The 19,284-nt window shown below is 39.4% G+C and overlaps 2 protein-coding genes across 2 annotated transcripts; both read left to right on the forward strand.

Annotated features, from left to right (window-relative positions):
• The first annotated feature begins 2,606 nt into the window (after positions 1-2,606).
• Positions 2,607-10,244, forward strand: slc16a1a (solute carrier family 16 member 1a). Its single transcript, XM_079579506.1, has 5 exons — positions 2,607-2,899; positions 4,712-4,973; positions 7,283-7,426; positions 8,114-8,887; positions 9,812-10,244. The coding sequence occupies exons 2-5, from the start codon at positions 4,757-4,759 to the stop codon at positions 10,030-10,032; spliced, it is 1,356 nt and encodes a 451-aa protein (XP_079435632.1). The 5' UTR covers positions 2,607-2,899; positions 4,712-4,756; the 3' UTR covers positions 10,033-10,244.
• Positions 10,245-11,987: 1,743 nt separating this feature from the next.
• sycp1 (synaptonemal complex protein 1) lies at positions 11,988-17,799 on the forward strand (the record flags this gene model as incomplete). Its single annotated transcript, XM_079578482.1, has 31 exons — positions 11,988-12,119; positions 12,225-12,306; positions 12,388-12,428; positions 12,528-12,689; positions 12,766-12,833; positions 12,905-12,978; positions 13,045-13,103; positions 13,182-13,248; positions 13,654-13,748; positions 13,824-13,996; positions 14,073-14,140; positions 14,211-14,272; positions 14,344-14,460; positions 14,528-14,590; positions 14,683-14,786; positions 14,867-14,984; positions 15,060-15,130; positions 15,230-15,311; positions 15,394-15,456; positions 15,685-15,747; positions 15,823-15,939; positions 16,157-16,267; positions 16,354-16,446; positions 16,524-16,598; positions 16,672-16,746; positions 16,814-16,951; positions 17,062-17,121; positions 17,195-17,260; positions 17,338-17,439; positions 17,523-17,588; positions 17,662-17,799. The coding sequence occupies exons 1-31, from the start codon at positions 11,991-11,993 to the stop codon at positions 17,797-17,799; spliced, it is 2,802 nt and encodes a 933-aa protein (XP_079434608.1). The 5' UTR covers positions 11,988-11,990.
• Positions 17,800-19,284: the final 1,485 nt, after the last annotated feature.

The following is a 19,284-nucleotide window of genomic DNA, read 5'->3' on the forward strand; positions in this document are numbered from 1 at the left end:
GCAGTGCTTGAAGTAGCATATGGGCGTATGATCTGACTGTATGAAACACCAGTGGAATGGAGGGAGGGGGCCTGCAAACAACACAAAAGACCCAAACAAAGCTCACATGACCCAGGAATTTTATCAAACAAGCCTTTGGTGTTACACTTTTTGATCTCCTCTATTGTGCGACCCACTGACTTTCACATCGTAATTAATAATTTAAAGAATTACATCAACATACTCCATTTCTTCAATAGTGAAATTAAAGCAAAGAAGACCATTTGACTGGCTCGACATCTGGAGACGGGTCCCCGGGCGCCTCACACGTCTGCCCCCTGCTCCTGGCGGGTTGCCCCAGCAGCATTGAAGGTTAGCTCAAATGCAGAGGACAAATTTCGTAGTACAGTTGTTGTATAATGACAAATAAACCTTAACCTTAATAATCTGTGTTGTGTGTAAGTAATTTTTGACAGTTCCATGGCTTTAGAAATCCCACTGTGTGACTGACAACACTGGCAAAAGATAAAAGAAAAATATCACACTAAAGGCCTACACCCCATAACCGTGGCTTTGTGTGACGTTTTATCTTGCTCAGTCAGGAAAAATGTACAGCAGCTCAAGACAGGCTTAGACAATAATGTCAGTGAAGTCCTAAAGTTGAAATGCATCATACCTGGCACACATTAATACAATTCCACACAGCACACAGATAAGCAACATGTTTTTTTACTGCTTGACCTATAGTCAAATGGGTCCAAATCAGGATGTGTTACATCTGAGGTAGTGTTGCAGCAGCTGAAAGTGGATAAGTGCAGGAGATGTTTGTCTCTGCACTTAATTAGCATTGGCTACATTGTGCCCTAAACGTGACCTTCACATGAACCTGCACAACTTCAAAGTTGACCTCTGGGTGAATGTTACCCAGGCCAAAAGTGACAGCAGGAAATTTGACCCAGCCATTTCTCCGAGGGCAGCGTGCACTTACGAAGTAAAGATATGCTTGTTTGTTTATTATTAGGTTGCACTCCTGAGATTGCTAATGGTCTTGTTTTATACAACACCTATCTGTATGATATCTGATTGTTAAAAATACAGTTTAGGCTCCAGCAAGGTTGCAAGTTCAAAAACATGTGAGGATTAACATAGGTCTGCAGCTTAGTATACTATGGAAGCCATACGTCCGACAGCTAAACTAATGGTTAAGCCGCCTAATCAGGTACAAGCTAGTTAACAGCATATTCTACATAATAATAATAATTAAATAAGAATCTCAGTAAGGAAATATAAACTGTATATAACATTAACACAGGTCCTTTTGTTGCGCAGTGGATTGTTAAACTCCTTTTTATATTATTACACCTGATTCAAGATTGGACCATATGTCTGTGGAAAATAAAGCTCACAAATATACAGTACACAAAAAGAACAAACATAGGTGCTTGCTTATTATTATTATTATTATTATTATTGGTTATTATTTTCAAGTAGCACAATTACTAGTTGAGCCCACGTGTACACAATAACCAATAAGAGCAGCATAAACAGTTACATGACATGCAATGGTTATGCCAAAGTTCAATGAGGGTGTTAGGTTGTGGCATAGCTTTGCCTACACAGAGAAATATGTCTGGTGTCAGATATTGTGCCTGGTCTATACGCTGTATTTAAAGGCCTGACTAAGCAGGTCTAAATGGCCGCACAGCCTTCTCCAGTGCACAAATATTTCAAAGGATTAGAGCAGTGCGGAGGGAACGATCAGGTCGACACGTAGGCCGCAGTCATCGGAGAGACACCCATTGTCCTGGACTCTTTGGGCGTACTCTGGGAAATGATGCTCCTGAACGTAATCCTGACTCTTTATTTTTGCATGATCTCTCAGGCAGACGTAGATCTACAGAGGCTTTACGTGTAACAGACATGGCCAGTACAATCATTTACGTAAGGGAAGTAATAGCCTGACACAAGCAAATGAACTATAAACAAATGAACAGTCCTTTACTGAAAGAATAGGTTTGGGTACCCGCAATGCAGAATCCTGGGATCCCGATCCAGATCTTGAGCTACGTGTTTGATCAGGACCAGTTGGAGCTGAAACATCAGAGAGAACTATAAATTAAACGAATGAAGGATAGTTACTCCGTTATGTCTTCAGATTCATTCAATTGTTGCAATCTCTTTTGACCAATAAGGGGAACATAAAACAACATAACAAAGACGTAAGCCACACAAAACGAAATACCCTTGAGCACACTTTCTTTTCTCAAGTGCTAATACAACTCTTCTATATTCCTCTGAGAATGAGGGGAAAGGCTCAACAACAGCTGACCTCAAAGTGTTCAAAATTTGTCTTTTGGGTACACAAAGCAGTACACAAACTTCACATAGTTTCAATACAAAGTAGTATTGATAAATTTCCCTGTAAAGGAAATGCATCTTATCTCCCAGAGTACAGACACAGCGCAATATCCTCTTGGTTTCTCATGAAGTTTTATGGCGAAATCACTCTTATTCTGTGTGCATGGGTAGAGCTCATGACAAAGGGGAGGGGAAAGAGTAGAGGGGCATGGCAATGGACTCTCCCACAGCCAATAAGAACTAGACTGACCCTTCTATTTAGTGTGGCAGTGCCCGGGAAACTGCTTAATCCTGACACTAAATGAACTTAACTTTCGAACTTGGCTCGCTGAACTTTGATTGAATCAGAATTTTGCGGCGCCACTGGCATCTTTCGGGGTGTCGCAGCAGATTTGGAGACACAGATCACTTCTTGGAATATCTACTGAGAAACATATGTTGTGATTTTTTTTTTTTTTCTTTTCATACATATTCAGAGATGCTCAGTCCAAACCAATGAAGTCTGCAGTGTGTTAGAGCAGACTGATTTGAAAGAGCTTGTGAGCCTGTTCCCTCTTTAAAGGTAAGATGCTTAACTTATGCTCAAAGACAAAAGTACTTTTTATTGGACTGGCATGACGTCTATTCAAAAATAATGATACTGTAAGCAGAGTTTATGATGAATTGGTTTGTCAGCGTCGAACAATGTATAATTTTTCTAGGCAAATAATCTAATATGTGCTTCTCATCCATAATTGATCAAGCGCAATACTGAATCTAATAAATGATGAAGGGTAGCTGGGGTCAAGAGTGGCTTAAAGCAGTGCATTGTAGGAAAATACACACAATTGGAAATGTAAATATGAGTAATTTGCTGAAGTCAGTTGCTTTTGAAAATGATCACCCAGCTCAAAATGCCATTCCTGCAAACTAGGGCAGCAATATTCCTCACATATTTGGAATTTGTTGTAAATGTTCTGCAGTTTAGATCTCTACATGTTCTTAAATTGTATTAGTTCATGTCATTTTTTTCAGCCCTTTCGCAATTGCACTACATACGGAAATATAAGCCACACATTTTATTTTTTTTTCATTGTAAAGGTTGCCAGCCAGAAATAACGTGATGTTACTATAAGTATCACAGTAAGGGTCCAGGGAGCACTAAGTTGGTTCAGATCCAGGATTGTAACCTTTTCAAAGTGTGGCTACGGTGCTTTCATTCCAATGCATTGTGCTAACATGTATGTCATCAGATGACACTGACGCTCACTTTAGCCTGCTCTATATAGGCCTTTGCAGACAGGGGCAGTTGGCCAGGGTTTCTTTTCCAATTTGTCTGCTTCTCCCAAACTCAAAGGACGGCCTCAGTTTGAAGCTACTTTTGTCTCCACTGAGTGACTTAACAACCGATCCTTTGTTAATATGACCCATTTATTCATCGCATAACATTAGTTTTTATCTTTGTCATGAACTCTGTCTGTCTTTACTAGACTGACATAGCCATTTGTCATTTGATTTTGATTTCATTTCTTACAAGTGGAAAAAACAGCTTTAGCTTCAAATTGAAAATAGTCTCTGTTGCCTTGACAGTACAATAAATCGTTATCAACTAAGGAAAAGGCTCCGATGTTCATAAATTGCTATTATCTCTAGAAAGCATGTTGGAAAACCAAGCTGGACTGTTGCTACCATCCTTTATTCCTTTTCAGTGTTTTGAACCTCCTTTGCAATATCCATTGAGCTTGTTTGTGAAGGCTCTCATTTGTCCAGGAAGTATTCAAGCTTCACAACGATCTATTGAGCTTGGTTTACCAGAGACACACTCAAATTTACACTTCGCAAAAGTGAAAAAATTCAACCTCAAAAGTGTGTTTACTGGAATGTCTTCATATGATCACAGCGAAATATTTTCCGCCTATTTAAAAAGGCACACATAGTTTTAATGTGCGTGACAACCACGCATATATTCTCACCTTCATTGTCTGGCGTGTTAGCAGAAATAACACGAGCTGCATATTTATAGTCGCAGAGAAGCCACTAACATCCCAGCTCAATAAGCAAAGTTCTTTAACACATTAAATATTCACCACTCGCTGCACAGCCCTGGCGTATGCAATAAGTTTTCAGAGCGCTAAGCCAATTCATCAACCAAAATCAAGTCCACTCCAAGTGCAAAACACTATATCATGCCCCTCTCTCAAGTGAAGCCCTGAGTTATCAGAGAACTTGGATTTGTGGCCCGATCTCCCCGGGGGAGATAATTTGAAAGAACATTATGTATGTGGCCAAATCTGGATCGGGATATGCATCTATCTACGCGAGCAGCAAATGAGAAATTGCTTGATAGAACAAATACACACAACTTTTTAACCTATCGCCTTCTTTTCTTAAACAGGCCTTCACATTGCTATCTGTGTCCAAGAAGAGATTGTGAAAGAAGATGCCCGTTGCCCCTGGTGGTCCGATGGGCTACACCCCACCCGAGGGAGGATGGGGATGGATGGTGGTCGTCGGTGCCTTCATTTCCATTGGCTTCTCGTACGCCTTCCCCAAGTCCATCACTGTCTTCTTTAAAGAGATTGAAGTGATTTTCAACGTGAGCAGCAGTCAGGTGTCATGGATCTCCTCAATCATGCTCGCCGTCATGTATGGTGGAGGTGAGTGATGACACAAATATAGAACACATTTCTTCTTGGGGAGTTATTCAAAGAAAAAGGTGGGTGAAGTGATTTCGCTAAGAACACAACAACAGGAGACCAGAGCAGAAATAACTACCTGCAGACTTGAGGATTGGTCTCTCTGCCCTCTGCCCCTTCATGTGGGTCGTTTAGGTACTGGCCACAGCATCCTAAAACCACACACAATATTTTGTTTTTAAGAACATAGCCAAATGATAGCTGTGATGAAAATGTTCTCTAGCTGCAGATTACTGGTTAATTCTTGTTTGGCTTCATGCTTGTCTCTTCACCTTTAGTGGACAAACTGTTATGACCGATCAGTTTATGCAAGGACATGGCATTTAGCACGTCTGGGAGCGGGAGTCTATTACTGCCCACTGTGAAGGTTGAGGTAAGCCTTATGCTCAGATATCCAATAGTCTGCAAATTTGGAGCAACTCAATGTCTAATTAATGTCTTTATACTGACAGTGATACATTATCTGTCCTCTACAATGGCTACTTGTTCTTCCTCGTATTCTGAGAGACCCCTCGGGAGGCTTCAGATGAGATGGCTCAGAGACAGTGTAATGCCATACAGGTTAGCCCAGTTGGGTGATGATAAGGCTTCATTCATGAGCAAAGTGTTTATCACAAAGTGGCTCTTCAGTGTTTTGTCCAAGTGTCGAAAAGTACATTTACTTTGCCCCTCTTGCTGTAAAACAAGGATATGAACATCATACAAACAAAACTGCTGCACAGGGGAACAGCTTCATGTGTTCATCAATTACCTCTAGCTTCATTCCACAATGAGAACATGTGCTTGCAAACATCTTTTAGACTATTTAGATTTTTATGTATTTATGGGATAACTTACTTTAGCGACTGTGAGAATGTGATTTATATTATTTACGTGGGAACAATCTTGTATTGTCAAGCTTAGTTTTCGTAAAAGAAGTTGCTCTTGTTTCATTTCAATTTAAAAAACTATTGAAAACTGTTCTACTCAAATCGATCATCTGTATTGCAAAACTGTAAAGGACGCACTTGCACACTATAACATACATTGGCCACACTGCTAAACCTCTTAAGACTAAGAGTGCATGGTAAGAACGTGATCATTACAATGCAGTTAAGCCCTGATTACAGTTCAGCGGAAGCACTGCACTTTCCATCTGCAAATCAATGCAACCTATTGTTCAGCGACACATATCCCTCACCTTCAGCTGCCATGCTGCATGTACACACTAAAGACATGCAAAACTGTCAATTCAACTTCTTCAGTTGGTTTGTTACATTTGGTGTTCTTCTCAGTCTTGCATTCCTCCGAAAATGCAATCTAAATGACTTAGCACCTATAGTGCTACGTTAATTAAACGCAAACAGTTCAGTGTTCATTTGGACAGACTCAAGCAAGCCTTGCATGGTGATTAGCAAGCACGGGGGAAATAAGTGAGTGCAATGGGAGAGGATGGCAGTATATTTCTTCTGTAGGTTTGACATTCACCGCACACTGTCAGGTAATGTCTATTAACAAGCCTCTCGTCTTTCATTTTTTCATTCATTATGCTCATAATATTGTACATTGGTTCATCTTCAACCCTTTTATCTAAAGGAACTCTCTCTGCAACGTGAAAGGAAAGAACTCATTGTCAGTGCAGAGACTTGCTGCATTACAATTTAAAAGCCCTTTGTCTCGCTCCATACTAGCAAATGAGTCTGGACAAGCCCTAAACAAAAACTGTCAGTTTCCATTTAGTTTTATTGGACGGTGCAGAGATTTGGCAGCGAGGCAAGAATGTCTTCAGTGAGGATCCCCAAACTTATTTAGGCGAATTGTTGTAGGCCATAGACAAGGATTATATTTGTCATCTTTGCAAAGTCATGGTGATTTTCCAATGTTTCCAATGAAATTATTTCTTAAATTATCAGTCGATCTTTTCTTCTTCTTTCTTTTTTTCTACTTGATTTCTGTATAAAGATCAAAATAACTTTTGTAACCCAATGCAAATTCCAAACAAACGCCAATGATTTTACTAATAACCATTTAGTGCTAATTATTCAAAAGAACTGAAAATAAGCCAGTTACCAATTGTAGTTTTATTAAGGTCTGAACCAAATACTCACTTTTTCAGAAATATTATAATCTACTGCAGTGCAGCACTGACATGTATGTTAGCAGGAAAGGTAAGTCACTTGAATGACAATTGCGCCCTCTAGTGGATGAATGGAGTAATGTTTAAGTAAGGTTTTTATTTATCTTTTATTCAGCATGATGTCTCCAATACAGTCTGTTATTTTTGTTTTCAGGTCCACTCAGCAGTATCCTGGTTAATAAATATGGGAGTCGTCCTGTTATGATGGCTGGGGGATGCTTGTCTGGACTGGGCCTTATTGCTGCTTCCTTTTGCAATTCCGTGGAGGCTCTGTACTTTTGTATTGGTGTCGTTGGAGGTACTATTTGGGATTTTTTCAAGTTAAAACAAAAAAGCGTTTAATAAAGTTGTTTAACCTCTTACCCCCTCACCTTAACCCAGTGCATTTTCTCCAGTTCGGCTTAAACCAAATTTTAAAGCTTCTCGACTGGAGGGCAACAGTGTGGTGCCTCATTAGAAAGACCTACAAAACTGATCAAAACTGAACTTTTTCCTTGTGTTGTTGCCGTCACTTTTTTCACGTTCTTTTTCATCTTAGTTTTTGTCCATTTTTTTCTCACTTTTAACGCTTTTTTGTCACTTTTTTGCTGTGTTTTTGTCACATTTTTTTTATTTTTTGTTGCTCTTTTGCTACTTATGTTGTTGCTCTTTTGTAGCTTTTTGTCACTTTTTCCACATTTTTTATCGCTCTTTTGTTGCCTTTTTGTGGCTTTTTTGCACTTTCATCGCTTTTTTTGGTCACATTTTTGTCACTTTTTTTGCTAAACTCTCATTGCGGCACTATTGCATTTTCATCCTCGTTTTCTTCTCGTTTTTGTTGCTTTTTTTCCCAGAAGCTTTTAGATTTGGGTATTGCCTAACTAGAAAAAATGTGAAAAAAGGTGTTAAGCAGCTAATTTGCAAAATTGGTTCAGATTAACAGACAATTTGAAGATTTTGTACAAAAATGTTATATTATTTGCTAACTTATGATGATATTTTTTAGGTTTGGGCCTTGCATTCAATCTGAACCCTGCTCTCACTATGATTGGGAAGTACTTCTACAAGAGACGGCCTATCGCTAATGGACTTGCTATGGCTGGCAGCCCGGTCTTCCTCTCCACTTTGGCCCCTATAAACACATGGTTCTTTGACAAGTTTGGATGGAGGGGGAGCTTCTTGATTCTGGGTGGTCTTCTCTTCAATTGCTGTGTTGCCGGTGCCCTTATGCGCCCTATTGGACCCAAACCCACACCTCCAGAGAAGACCAGCGAGAGGCGCACCTGCATGCAGAGAGTTAACAGCTTCATTGACTTATCCTTGTTCAAACACAGGGGGTTCCTGCTCTACATCATGGGCAATGTCATCATGTTTTTTGGCCTTTTTACCCCCCTTGTGTTTCTCAGTAATTATGCAAAGAGTATCCACATCCCGAAAGAAAAGGCTGCCTTCCTGCTGTCTACTTTGGCTTTTGTGGACATGGTGGCAAGGCCGTCTATGGGTATGTTAGCCAACACCAAGTGGATCCGCCCCAGAGTGCAGTACTTCTTCGCCGCCTCAGTGCTGTACAATGGAGTGTGCCATCTCTGCGCACCCATATCGACAGACTACAAAGGTTTCATTATTTATTCAATGTTCTTTGGCTTTGCCTTTGGATGGCTGAGTGCTGTTTTGTTTGAGACCCTCATGGACTTGGTAGGGACACAGCGTTTCTCCAGTGCCGTCGGGCTGGTCACCATTATTGAGTGTGGTCCTGTGCTGCTCGGGCCCCCACTGCTTGGTAAGTATTCACCACGGGCGTCTTGGGGGTAAAGGGTATTGTTTATCCCAGGTACACCTCTGGTAGCCACATTATGAAAGCTTGCTGACCCTACGCAAAAGTCTTTTAAAGTTTTTTTTTTAAGCCATTAAAAGCTTTCTATTCAATACACATTTTAGGAAGTTGTAAAAGGAGTAAAAAATAATTTACCATGTATTTAGCAAGTATGGCAAGTATGTAAGGCATTGATGGTGCAACAGATGGTAGAGTAGGTCTTCTTATTGCCGGTTTGAATCTCGGCCCAGGCAGGTGCACAATGTTATTATGTCCTTGGCAAGACATTTCACATATCCTGCCTACTGTATGAATAAGAGAGTGAATGGGCTCCACGGTAGCGTATCGGTTAGCGCTTGTGCTTCACAACTAGAAGGTCCTGGGTTCGATTCCCACCTGGACGGGGCCTTTCTGTGTGGAGTTTGCATGTTCTCCCCATGTCTGCGTAGGTTTCCTCCGGTACTCCAGTTTCCCCCTCCACTAAAAGCATGTACAATAGGCCCGGATAGATGTGAGTGTGTTTGAGAGTAGTAGTGTGAGACAGCGGATGCAAATTAGCTCATGGTAACAATCTGGAATGGTGTGTTTACATGCATGAGTCATTAACATTCACTGACCTAAACAAATTAATTAATCAAAATAAATAAATGGGTAAGTGGTTCCTTGATGTAAAGAGGTTTGAGTGCTGAATATATTTCCCTATAATGATGACTAATTTAGTGCCCAGATTGACTTTAAAACTCAATCACCTAATAGTTCAGGATTGAGTGACTGTTGGGCAATCTCTCTCTCTCTCTCTATGAAGGCATTCATCCTGAGCACAATGTATGTACAACATTTTAAGACGCTGTACCTAACAACACCTAAGCTTGTGTCTCTCTTTTCTTCCAGGGAAGTTCAAAGACATCTATGGCGATTATAGGTACACATACCAGATCTGTGGAATCCTCCTGGTTGTATCCAGTGTTTTCCTATTCGTAGGAATGGGTCTCAACTATCACCTGCTGGACAAAGAGAAAAAAGAGGAGGAACGATTAGCTAGGGTTGGGGGCAGTAGGAAGTCGAGGACAGAGGAGATAGAAGCCAGAAATATAGAAGAGGCAACTACTTAATGCTCTTGACTGCTCTAGACTTAGACAGTGGTTCCCAACCTCTTTTCCTTGAAGATAAGATAAGCCTTTATTGATCTCACAATGGAGAAATTCACTTGGTACATTCAGAAACACAGTGTGCAGGATAGACCGGAAATGTGCAAACAACTAAATAATAAATAGATCTTTTATACAATGACAACCACAAACTTTAAGGTGGCAAAAAGTATAAACAGTGAAAATAAATTAACAGACTATAACAACAAATGTTAGTATTAGCAGTGCAGGTTTACAGTCATAGTGTGAGTGGTTGATAAAGTGACGTAGATACAGAGATTATTGCATGTATTGTTGCAAAGGGGTTATTGCACATGTTACTTTATAGTAGTATACAGTCTGACAGCAGTGGAGATGAAGGACCTGTTCAAGGACCTCTTCCACTGAAAGAGCTGCTCAGCTCCTCTATAGTCCCGTGCAGTGTGTGGGCTGTGCTGCCCTTGATGGAAGTGAGCTTGGCTCCCCTGTCACTCACCTCCTTCACAGAGCCCCCCCCCCCAATACCCACTGTAGTCGGGCCGGACCACCCTAGTACAAAACTATGGCCTCCACAAATGTATCAAAACATGAAAATAATTGCTAAGAAATATACATATGTAAAAAAAAAACATTTAGGTGTGTTTAATGCACCCATTGTCCATCCTCAGTCCTATTTCATCATTTTTAACCATATCATTTGCTCAATAATATGGCTTATGACCTGACCCTCGGACAAAGCTAAGCTCTGGCTCCCACTGCTATCCCAGGCGCCCCCCGTGGGGAGGCCCGCTTGCCTGGTTGGGAACCACTGGACTAGGACACAAATCCTTATATAAAGCTATAAACATTATTTTAAAACACCTGTTCACTTTTTTCACTTTTTGTGTAAGTATACTGCACTTCTGCACTCGACATGAGCTCAAATAAAGCTCGATAATGTTTTGTTTTTTCTGATATGGTGCCATTTTAGGCATTGTCTTTTATCTGTACTGTAAAAATCTGTTACATTAAATACGTTTGTGAGTCCACTTCTTCTCTTAATGAGGTGATATGTTCAATGATTTTCTTGCAGCACTTGGTCTACATTAGCCCACAACACCATCTTTGTTGATCTACAAGCACCAGTGCAGATTCTTGATCTAGTTACATGGGCAACTGAATTATGTCATATTGATGGCTCATTGTGTTATTGTGTTAAGTCATAGGAAAAGGCATCAATTAAAAACAATTTTGAGATGAACAAGTGTGTTCTAGTTTGTTCAAAAACTCAACAATATTTTTAATCTTTTGTCTTTGCAAGGATCAAGGTCTAGGTCTAGGCTACAGCTAGAGCATGCTTTTTACTTTAATAATCTCTTCATAAATATTGAAGTTTTAACAATATATAAGAATTTTTGCGCAACGAAAAGGGAGTACCTATTGATGGGCGCTATTGTTTTGCGGGAAGGCATGCACCATACACATCTGGACCAGTGCAAAGTCTGGATCTATAATAATATGCGTAAAGTCTGGCGCGGGCGGTTACGGTCAACTCTCCAGCTACGTCACTACGCACGTCATGATCGTGGCGCGTGCATCTGTCAGTTGCAAGACCGGAGGCTGAAACCGTGTTGTAACGGAAACTTCAACTGGCCGCATCAAAAAACTCTTCGTCAAAAGTTTTATTAATGCTATATGTAAGTACTAGCTGTCTGCATAAACATTGTTCGTTCATGACGTGTACTTATGTTTATTCCCTCTTCATTCATTTTCGTGCTGGAAAGAATTTGCTAGCTAACCTTAACAGTCAAGGGCTGTTTAATATTTAGTGGAGCAGGCGGGTTTAAACCATAGACATTTTTTCTATTTCATTATATTTTTTTTCTATGGGTTAAACTACCAACCTATTTTTAACAAAAAACAACATTACCTATAGTGAGTTCCGAGACGCATCGTGGAGGAGGATGGACCGAGAAAGAGGGTTTAGCTTCAAACTCCTGGTGCCGCCCCGGGTCAGCCATGGTCAGGTTTCCGCTGTGAGACCCCAGGAAGTCATCGATAACCGGGCAGACTTCCTGACTCCCATGCAACAGGTGTGTAATGTAAAAAATACCAGGGAGTGACAAAAGTACAGTTTACTGCATGTAATATGCAATGAATTCAATAATATTTTATAATAATCTTGATCCCCATCACAGGGCTTCACTAAATGTTTTAATAAGGAACAGGTGCATGTTTCTAACAAAAACATACTTGCTCCAGCCAAAACAAAACGGCAAGGTATTGTCACACTTATTTTATTTTAAGTTTTTTTTTAACAAGATTAAATTAACTGTACACACGTCATTCTTACCTTTTAAGACTGTGTGAAGATGAAAGTTGTTTCTCCAATGGAAAAGGAGGTGGTAATATTTTTGTACAACAACTCAGATGATCTGTATTATGATGTATTATGATTTTTTCTCCATTTTTGTTTCTTCCTTTCATTGTTGATACGATAGAATGACTATAATGGACAACTTTACACTAAGTTGTTTGATGAGGTTGAGAAAATAAAATTCTGGAAAGTCAAAACAGATTCTGACTCAGTGGAAAAGGAGAGGAGGCTCTATGAAAACAAAAGAACAATCGAAACACAGCGCAAAGCCATTCAAGAACTGCAGGTTCAGTATATGTTTACAACGTTTCCCTCACCTGTGTCACGAATATGCCATCTCTCTGATTATGATCATGTTGCAGTTTGGCAATGAAAGTCTGAGCATTAAGCTGGAGGAGCAGATCAGTGAAAATGATGAGCTAAGAAACAGGTACCGTGAGAGAATTTTTCAAATGTCCAAATTCATTTCAAAATGCAAACTAAAACACTTTTTTCCCCCAGAAATAATGCAACGAGAAACTTGTGCAATATTCTGAAAGACACATTTGAACGTTCTGTTGAGAAAATGCATTTATGTAAGTAAACATTTATTTGAACATTCAAAATAACATTATATTCTAAACTAACAACACAATACTTAGTTGAGTGCGAGAGGGAGGAGACTCAGCATTTTCTACTGGAATACCAGGACACTCTCCAGGTAGCAACAAACAAACCAATGGAATCTGAAAGATGCTCTGGAGTGTACTTTTATCAATAATCTGTTTTCTTGATGAAGAAACAAACTGAAGCGTTTGAAGCTCTACATTTCAAAGCAGAAGCCAATAATGAAGAACTGCTGAAAGGCATGTGCGGCCTTGATTTGTTGTTAATCCTTCATATAGTGTGGAGGCTGAGTCACTCTCAACGATATGTCTTTTCAGCCAAAGAAGTGCTGATGCAGGTGGAAGATCTGAAAAACAAATTCCAACAAGAATGCAACATAAAGGAGAAAGAGGTTGACACTTTTCAAACTATAATCATGAAAAGACACTCATTTTGATGGTATGTTTACGCACAGGTTGAAGACCTTCAAACTAAGCTGAGAGACAATGACAATAAACTGAACAACATCTCGCTTGACCTCCAAGAAACCAAAGTGCAGTGCAGAATGCTCCAAGAGGAAATAGGCAAGAGTTTTTTCTTTCACACATTTCCTTTTCACGTTTAGTGTCTCATCAAATTTGAATTACCTTTTATATCGTCAACAGATCAAAAGAGCGATCACCTCAAAAGTTCGAGAGCTGAATGTGATTCCCTTTGTCAAAAACTGCAAGAAGCAGAACAACGCTGCAGAGAGACAGAGGTGACTTGTCTACATTTATTCCATATATTCAAGACTTTTGAAGCTCACAAACATTTTAAACTTTCTCCTCAACAGCAAGCTATGGCTGCTCTGGTTGCAAAGAATGAAGAAGCTGCAGGAATCATCCAAAGCAAGGACTTGAACTTGCATGAGCTGAGCAAAGACAAAACCGAGCTGACAGAAAAGCTTGTGCAAATAGAACAGACCGTGGACGAGCTGAAGAAGTCGCTGGCTGCAGAGACACAGAAGTAGACCTTTTTTTCTTCACTCTTCCTTCATATAATAATTTTATCAACTCTCAAATCTTCACTTATTTATTGACAGGGCTCATGAACTGAAGGATAGAGTTACAACCAACTTGGCAGAACTTGAAAAGACAAAGAGCGATCTGGGTAATTCTGATGTTGAACAATGAGCAGGCACGTGGGATTCTTTTGTCTATGTTTCTACTCTTGTGTATAGGAGAGATGAGAAAACTGGGTGCTAAGAAGGAGGAGCAGATCAGCATTCTAATGGAACAACTGGTAAAGCCTGATAATCTATACACTTTTTAAGAGGCTGAATAATACAGTGCCGTTTCTATTTTTATCCACAGGATGTAAAAACCGAATCCATGAAGGCTTTGAATAGTGAGATGATCGTCATCAGTGGAAGAGCAGAGGAACTGACATCCGAGCTCTTGAACAAAACTGAGGAAGCCCAACAACTGAAGGTGATTTTACAATACGTTGGATAGATGTCATAGAAGTAATGTTCTCTTTAACTTCTGGTTGTTACAGGAGGCTTGTGACAATGCTGAAAAGGGTTTAGACGAGCTCAAAGCCAAGTCCACCCTTGCTCAGGCTAGTCTTACATACAGATAGCTTTACATGGCAGTCAATTCAGAAAAAAAAACAAAAACACAATGGATAAATCGCCTTTTTTTTCCTGGTAGGTTCATATTGATGAGCTTCAAACACATTTGACCAATGAAAAAAAGAAAAACGAGGAAAAGACTTCAGAGGCGTTTCAGTTACAAACAGAGATCACACAGTTCAGGTCAGTTGACAAGTATGAAATACGCTTACTACCCTTTACACAACTGTTTTTAATGTATTTTAATTTGTGATATTTTGCAGATGTGCATATGAAAAACTTTTGTTTGACTTTAATGAGCTGCAGTCTGTGAAGTCGGCCCTTGAACAAAAGCTTGAAAGTCGCTGCATTTCTGCTCAAACTGTTGAAGAGAATATAAAGGTCTGAAACACACAATGTATTAAATAAAATGTGCCTTTACTGCGCTTTTGCAACAATAGACTTAAACTGTTTCAGATGAGCGAAGAAAAGGCTCAAAAGCTAATAGACAAAATGGAGACAATTGAAAATGAAAATCATCAGTTACGGTCAGTTTTGTTTAATCAGCCAAATCAATTTGTATCAATGCTGCAAAACGTTAAAATAAACATATATATTAAAAGAAAATTGTACATTCTACTCCTCAGGTGTGAACTGGACTCCCACAAGAGCACGCTTTACAATAGGTGTCAGGAAATGGAGACTTTGAAAAAGAACCTGGAGGAAAATGTAGTGGCTCCTTGAAACTTCGACTATTACTAATAAGACTAATATTCACCACAAATTAGAACTATTTTGCTGCTCATTTTAGGTGGAGAACATGCAGGATGAAATTTCAAAAAAGGAAAAAAGAATCAGAAGTACTGAAGCCAAGGTACAATCAGTTACAAACAGACAATAAAGCTTCTTCACAGGGATGAGTTTATTGGCACATTCCTCACCTGTCAGGGTCACAGAAATGTGAGAAAAAGTGCCTGAGATGTCTGAATGTACAATATACTACAGGAGGACCAAACTAATTCCATCCCTCTTTTACAAAAAAAATAAAAATAATCTGGTATAGTGCCTTTAATACTAATTATCATTTATTTTCTTCATGTAGAATAAAGCTCTGAAAAAGCAAGCAACGAAAGAGGCTGTCAAGTCCACTGAACTTCTTAATGCAGTATGGATCCTAATACTACATTAAATGTATTTTAAAGTACTGGATGGGCTGTTTATGTATATATATTTTTTGTAGATCAACAATCTCCAAGAGGAAAACCAGAACCTCAAAAGAATGCATGAAGAGGAGAGTAAGAAATTACTTCAGGATAAGTACAACATGTCAGCCGCTGCCAAAGAGCTTGAGATTGAGGTAAAAACAAAAATAACGGTTTCTCTCTGATCTTTGATGGTTACAATTATCAAATCACAGACTGCATGAATTTTGGACATTTAACATCTATAATGAAATATTCTGCTCCAGAATGCTATGCTCACAATCACAATTCTCTATCAAAAGATCACACTATGATATTGTTCCAAATCATGCAGCCATACTTAATTGTTAACGACTTACCATTGACACAAAGGTTCAAAAGCTGAAATTAGAGGCAGAAGAGGCCGTCAGATGCCAAGAAGATGCTGAAATAAAATGCCAGAACAAGATTGCTGATATGGTCACGCTGATGGAAAAACACAAGGTATGGCCATTGGGATGTCTTTACTGCAAACTGTATTAGGTGATGTTTGTGCCCAATTTACTTAATTTTCAAACTATTCCAACTAGAACCAGTATGATCGCATGGTTCAAGAAAAAGATGCCGAACTTGAAGTGAAAAAGGAAAAGGAGATGAAAGCTGTTGTTCAAGGAAAATCATTGGTATTTCAACCTCAGTAATATTAGTGTAATATTTGGCACAAGTGTGATATATGTTTTTGCTTTTATATATGATTTAGAAGCAGGAAGTCTCAAAGCAAAAGAAAGAGAATGATTCTTTGAAGAAGGAGCTAAAAGAACACATGAAAGAGAAGGCATTCTAATTGTCTACATCCCAGTGTTGTCATTTACCAGGAAACAGTATCTAAAGGTGTAATTACTTTGTAGGAAAAACTGCTGGAAGAACTCATCAATCTTAAGAATGAAAAGAGAAACAGCCAGACGCCTAGAGAAAACAAGCAGGTAAATGTTTTTTGCGGCAAAAACAAACTATTATCTCAAAAATCCATCATCTTAATCTTCTTTTTAGCTTCCCATTAGTGATGATAAAAAGGAAGAAGTTTTAAAAACCCCTGTGGAAAGCCTTTTGAAACTGTACAGATTTGACTTCTCCAAGGCCGTTAAAACCCCCTCTTCAACCAAAGAGGAGTGGGCTGCCAATACTTATGTAAGCTCCCTGTTTATTTTTTAATTGATATAATTTACTATTTTTATAATGCAGTGCTATACAGTTGTTGTATCTGTATTTATAATCAATATGTTCTTTTAATGTGGAAGACACAAGAATCAGCGAGCACCGCAGTCCGGACTTCATGTCGTACAACTCCAAAGAGCATGGTACACACCCCTCCGTCATAACAATCCAGTGTCTGTAGTTCAGTAGTTACTGATTAACACTTTACTTTTACAGGGTAATCACAGTGAGAATGTGAAAACGCCAAAAAGTACAGCAAGCAGATCAGCGTCAAAGATTAAAGTAATATAAACATTCGATCATGTAAAATGACTGCATACTTTCAATTTAATTTGTAATTTAATCTCTGTTCTTTACAGTCTTACAGAATCCGAACTCCGCCGTCTACCGAAAAGAAATGGGAAAAAGCGGCCATTGAATTTGACCCCAAGTCAGATAGTTCAGGTCAAGGAGACCTCTTGGTGAGTGTTTTTTGGATCAAACCTTCAAAACTCTTTAGACTGTAATTTTGGCAAAACCAAAGCTTTTTGGTATTTTTTGGTAGATGTTTGCAAATACATCGACCCCCATAGTCTCAGCCTCCCGTTCCAATAACAGTTTGTTTCATAAGGTAAGATCATACTGTTGTGTCAGGTTTATAACAATTGTCTCACTCTAAAGTTTATGGTATTGTTGTTTTCCAGAGCCATAGTCCTCTTAATATGAAATCACCTAAAAACGTTTTAAAGCTAGCTGCCCTGAAAAGGATGAGAGATGCTGGTTGGACTGCTGTCACAGGCAACGAGAAAAAGAAAAAGACCAATGAAAAAATATTTGCATAAAATGATATTTATGTTGTCAAAATGTGCCACACACGTTAGTTGTTCTAAAATATTTGTATTGGCCATTGTTTACAGTTACAAAAAGAACAGAATCTACAGATGTTGAAACATGAACTACTGCAGTGTTACTATATGCAGCTGTTGCTTAGGTTTGTAATGTGTTAAAGAGAAGTTCTCATATTTATTTAATTTATTATCTGTATTGTCTTGTTTCAGCTTGTCAAGGTGGTTGTTGATTAAAGCACTTTGAGGAAATTAATAAATAGCATTCTGCAATTTCAGTATCGCTGTCGGTGGCATTTTTACAGTTACTATGACGACTTGAAATGATTGCCAGTGAGTTTAACTGTTTTAATGAAGGAACTCCAGGCGGAACTGGGACTCGTCCTGTCCCGCTGGTGGGACGTGATCATAGATTGGATGGCCATCGTAAAGGCCCCCAGAAATGACAAGTGTGTCGGGGTCAGCTGTGGACACATCTGAACAGAGGTTTCATGTTTTAGTCGTTGTGTCTTATTGCAGATTGTGGTTGTGAAAAGCCACTTACTTAAGTCTTCCGTGTTGTTCAGAGGCTGATGCAAGAACTGCAGTTTGTGGCTGCATCTGTGAAGCTTGATTGCAACCACAGCAAGTGCAAAGATCCCCAACATTACACTAAAGGTAATGGTCAAATTCCTCTCAGACAGGCTTAGACGCACACCTGAAGGCAAATAAAATGTAAAGGTTTATGGACTGCATACTGTATGTCTAGGGCAGTAGTGGTAGCAGGAAACAGTAGTTTTAATGGTAGAAGCAGCAGCAGAAGATGTAGCAGCTATATTTGTAGTTGGAGAAGGAGTTGTAGTTGTAGTAGTTGATATGGAGGCTCACCTGGTGTTGAATGTACTGCCTGGATGGTGGTGTTGACAACAGAGGAGTTAGCAGTTGTCGTGGCAGCAGCAGATGTTGTAGTGTGAGAGACACTTGTGTAGGATTCAGTGTGGCGCACAGATGTTTTTGTCTGAGTCGCAGTGGTGACGTCTGTGCTTTGTGTCGTTCTGTTTGTAAAAGCCACCTCTGCGGTCGTGGATTCTGAGGCTGGAAAGTGGCTTGATGTCGTAGTTGATGCTGCAGATGTCCTTGTTGAAGTATTGTTTTCTCCTGCTGCACTGGTTAAAGCCGTATCAGCCATCAGAGTTGTGCTGATGGCCAAATGTTCAGAAGAGTTTGCAGAAGGTGCATTTGTTGAATTTATGACAATTTCTTGGCCTGTCACTGTAGATATGTTTTGCCAATTAATTTGCCCATTTTCTGTTGTTGGTTCAGTAAAGGCAACCGACAGGCAACACGTCAGCATGAGAAACACTGTATCCATGACTTCCTGTGGTAAAAGAGGTATCTTTTTCATTCTTATCGTGGTTACAGTAACCTATGTATTACAAATAGTAAATGTATGTTCATAACTTGTACTGTACTGGTGTATTAAGTAAGTTATTAAAAACATGC

This window comes from Gobius niger (genome assembly GCF_951799975.1).
Source record: "Gobius niger genome assembly, chromosome: 20".
Lineage (NCBI taxonomy): Eukaryota > Metazoa > Chordata > Actinopteri > Gobiiformes > Gobiidae > Gobius > Gobius niger.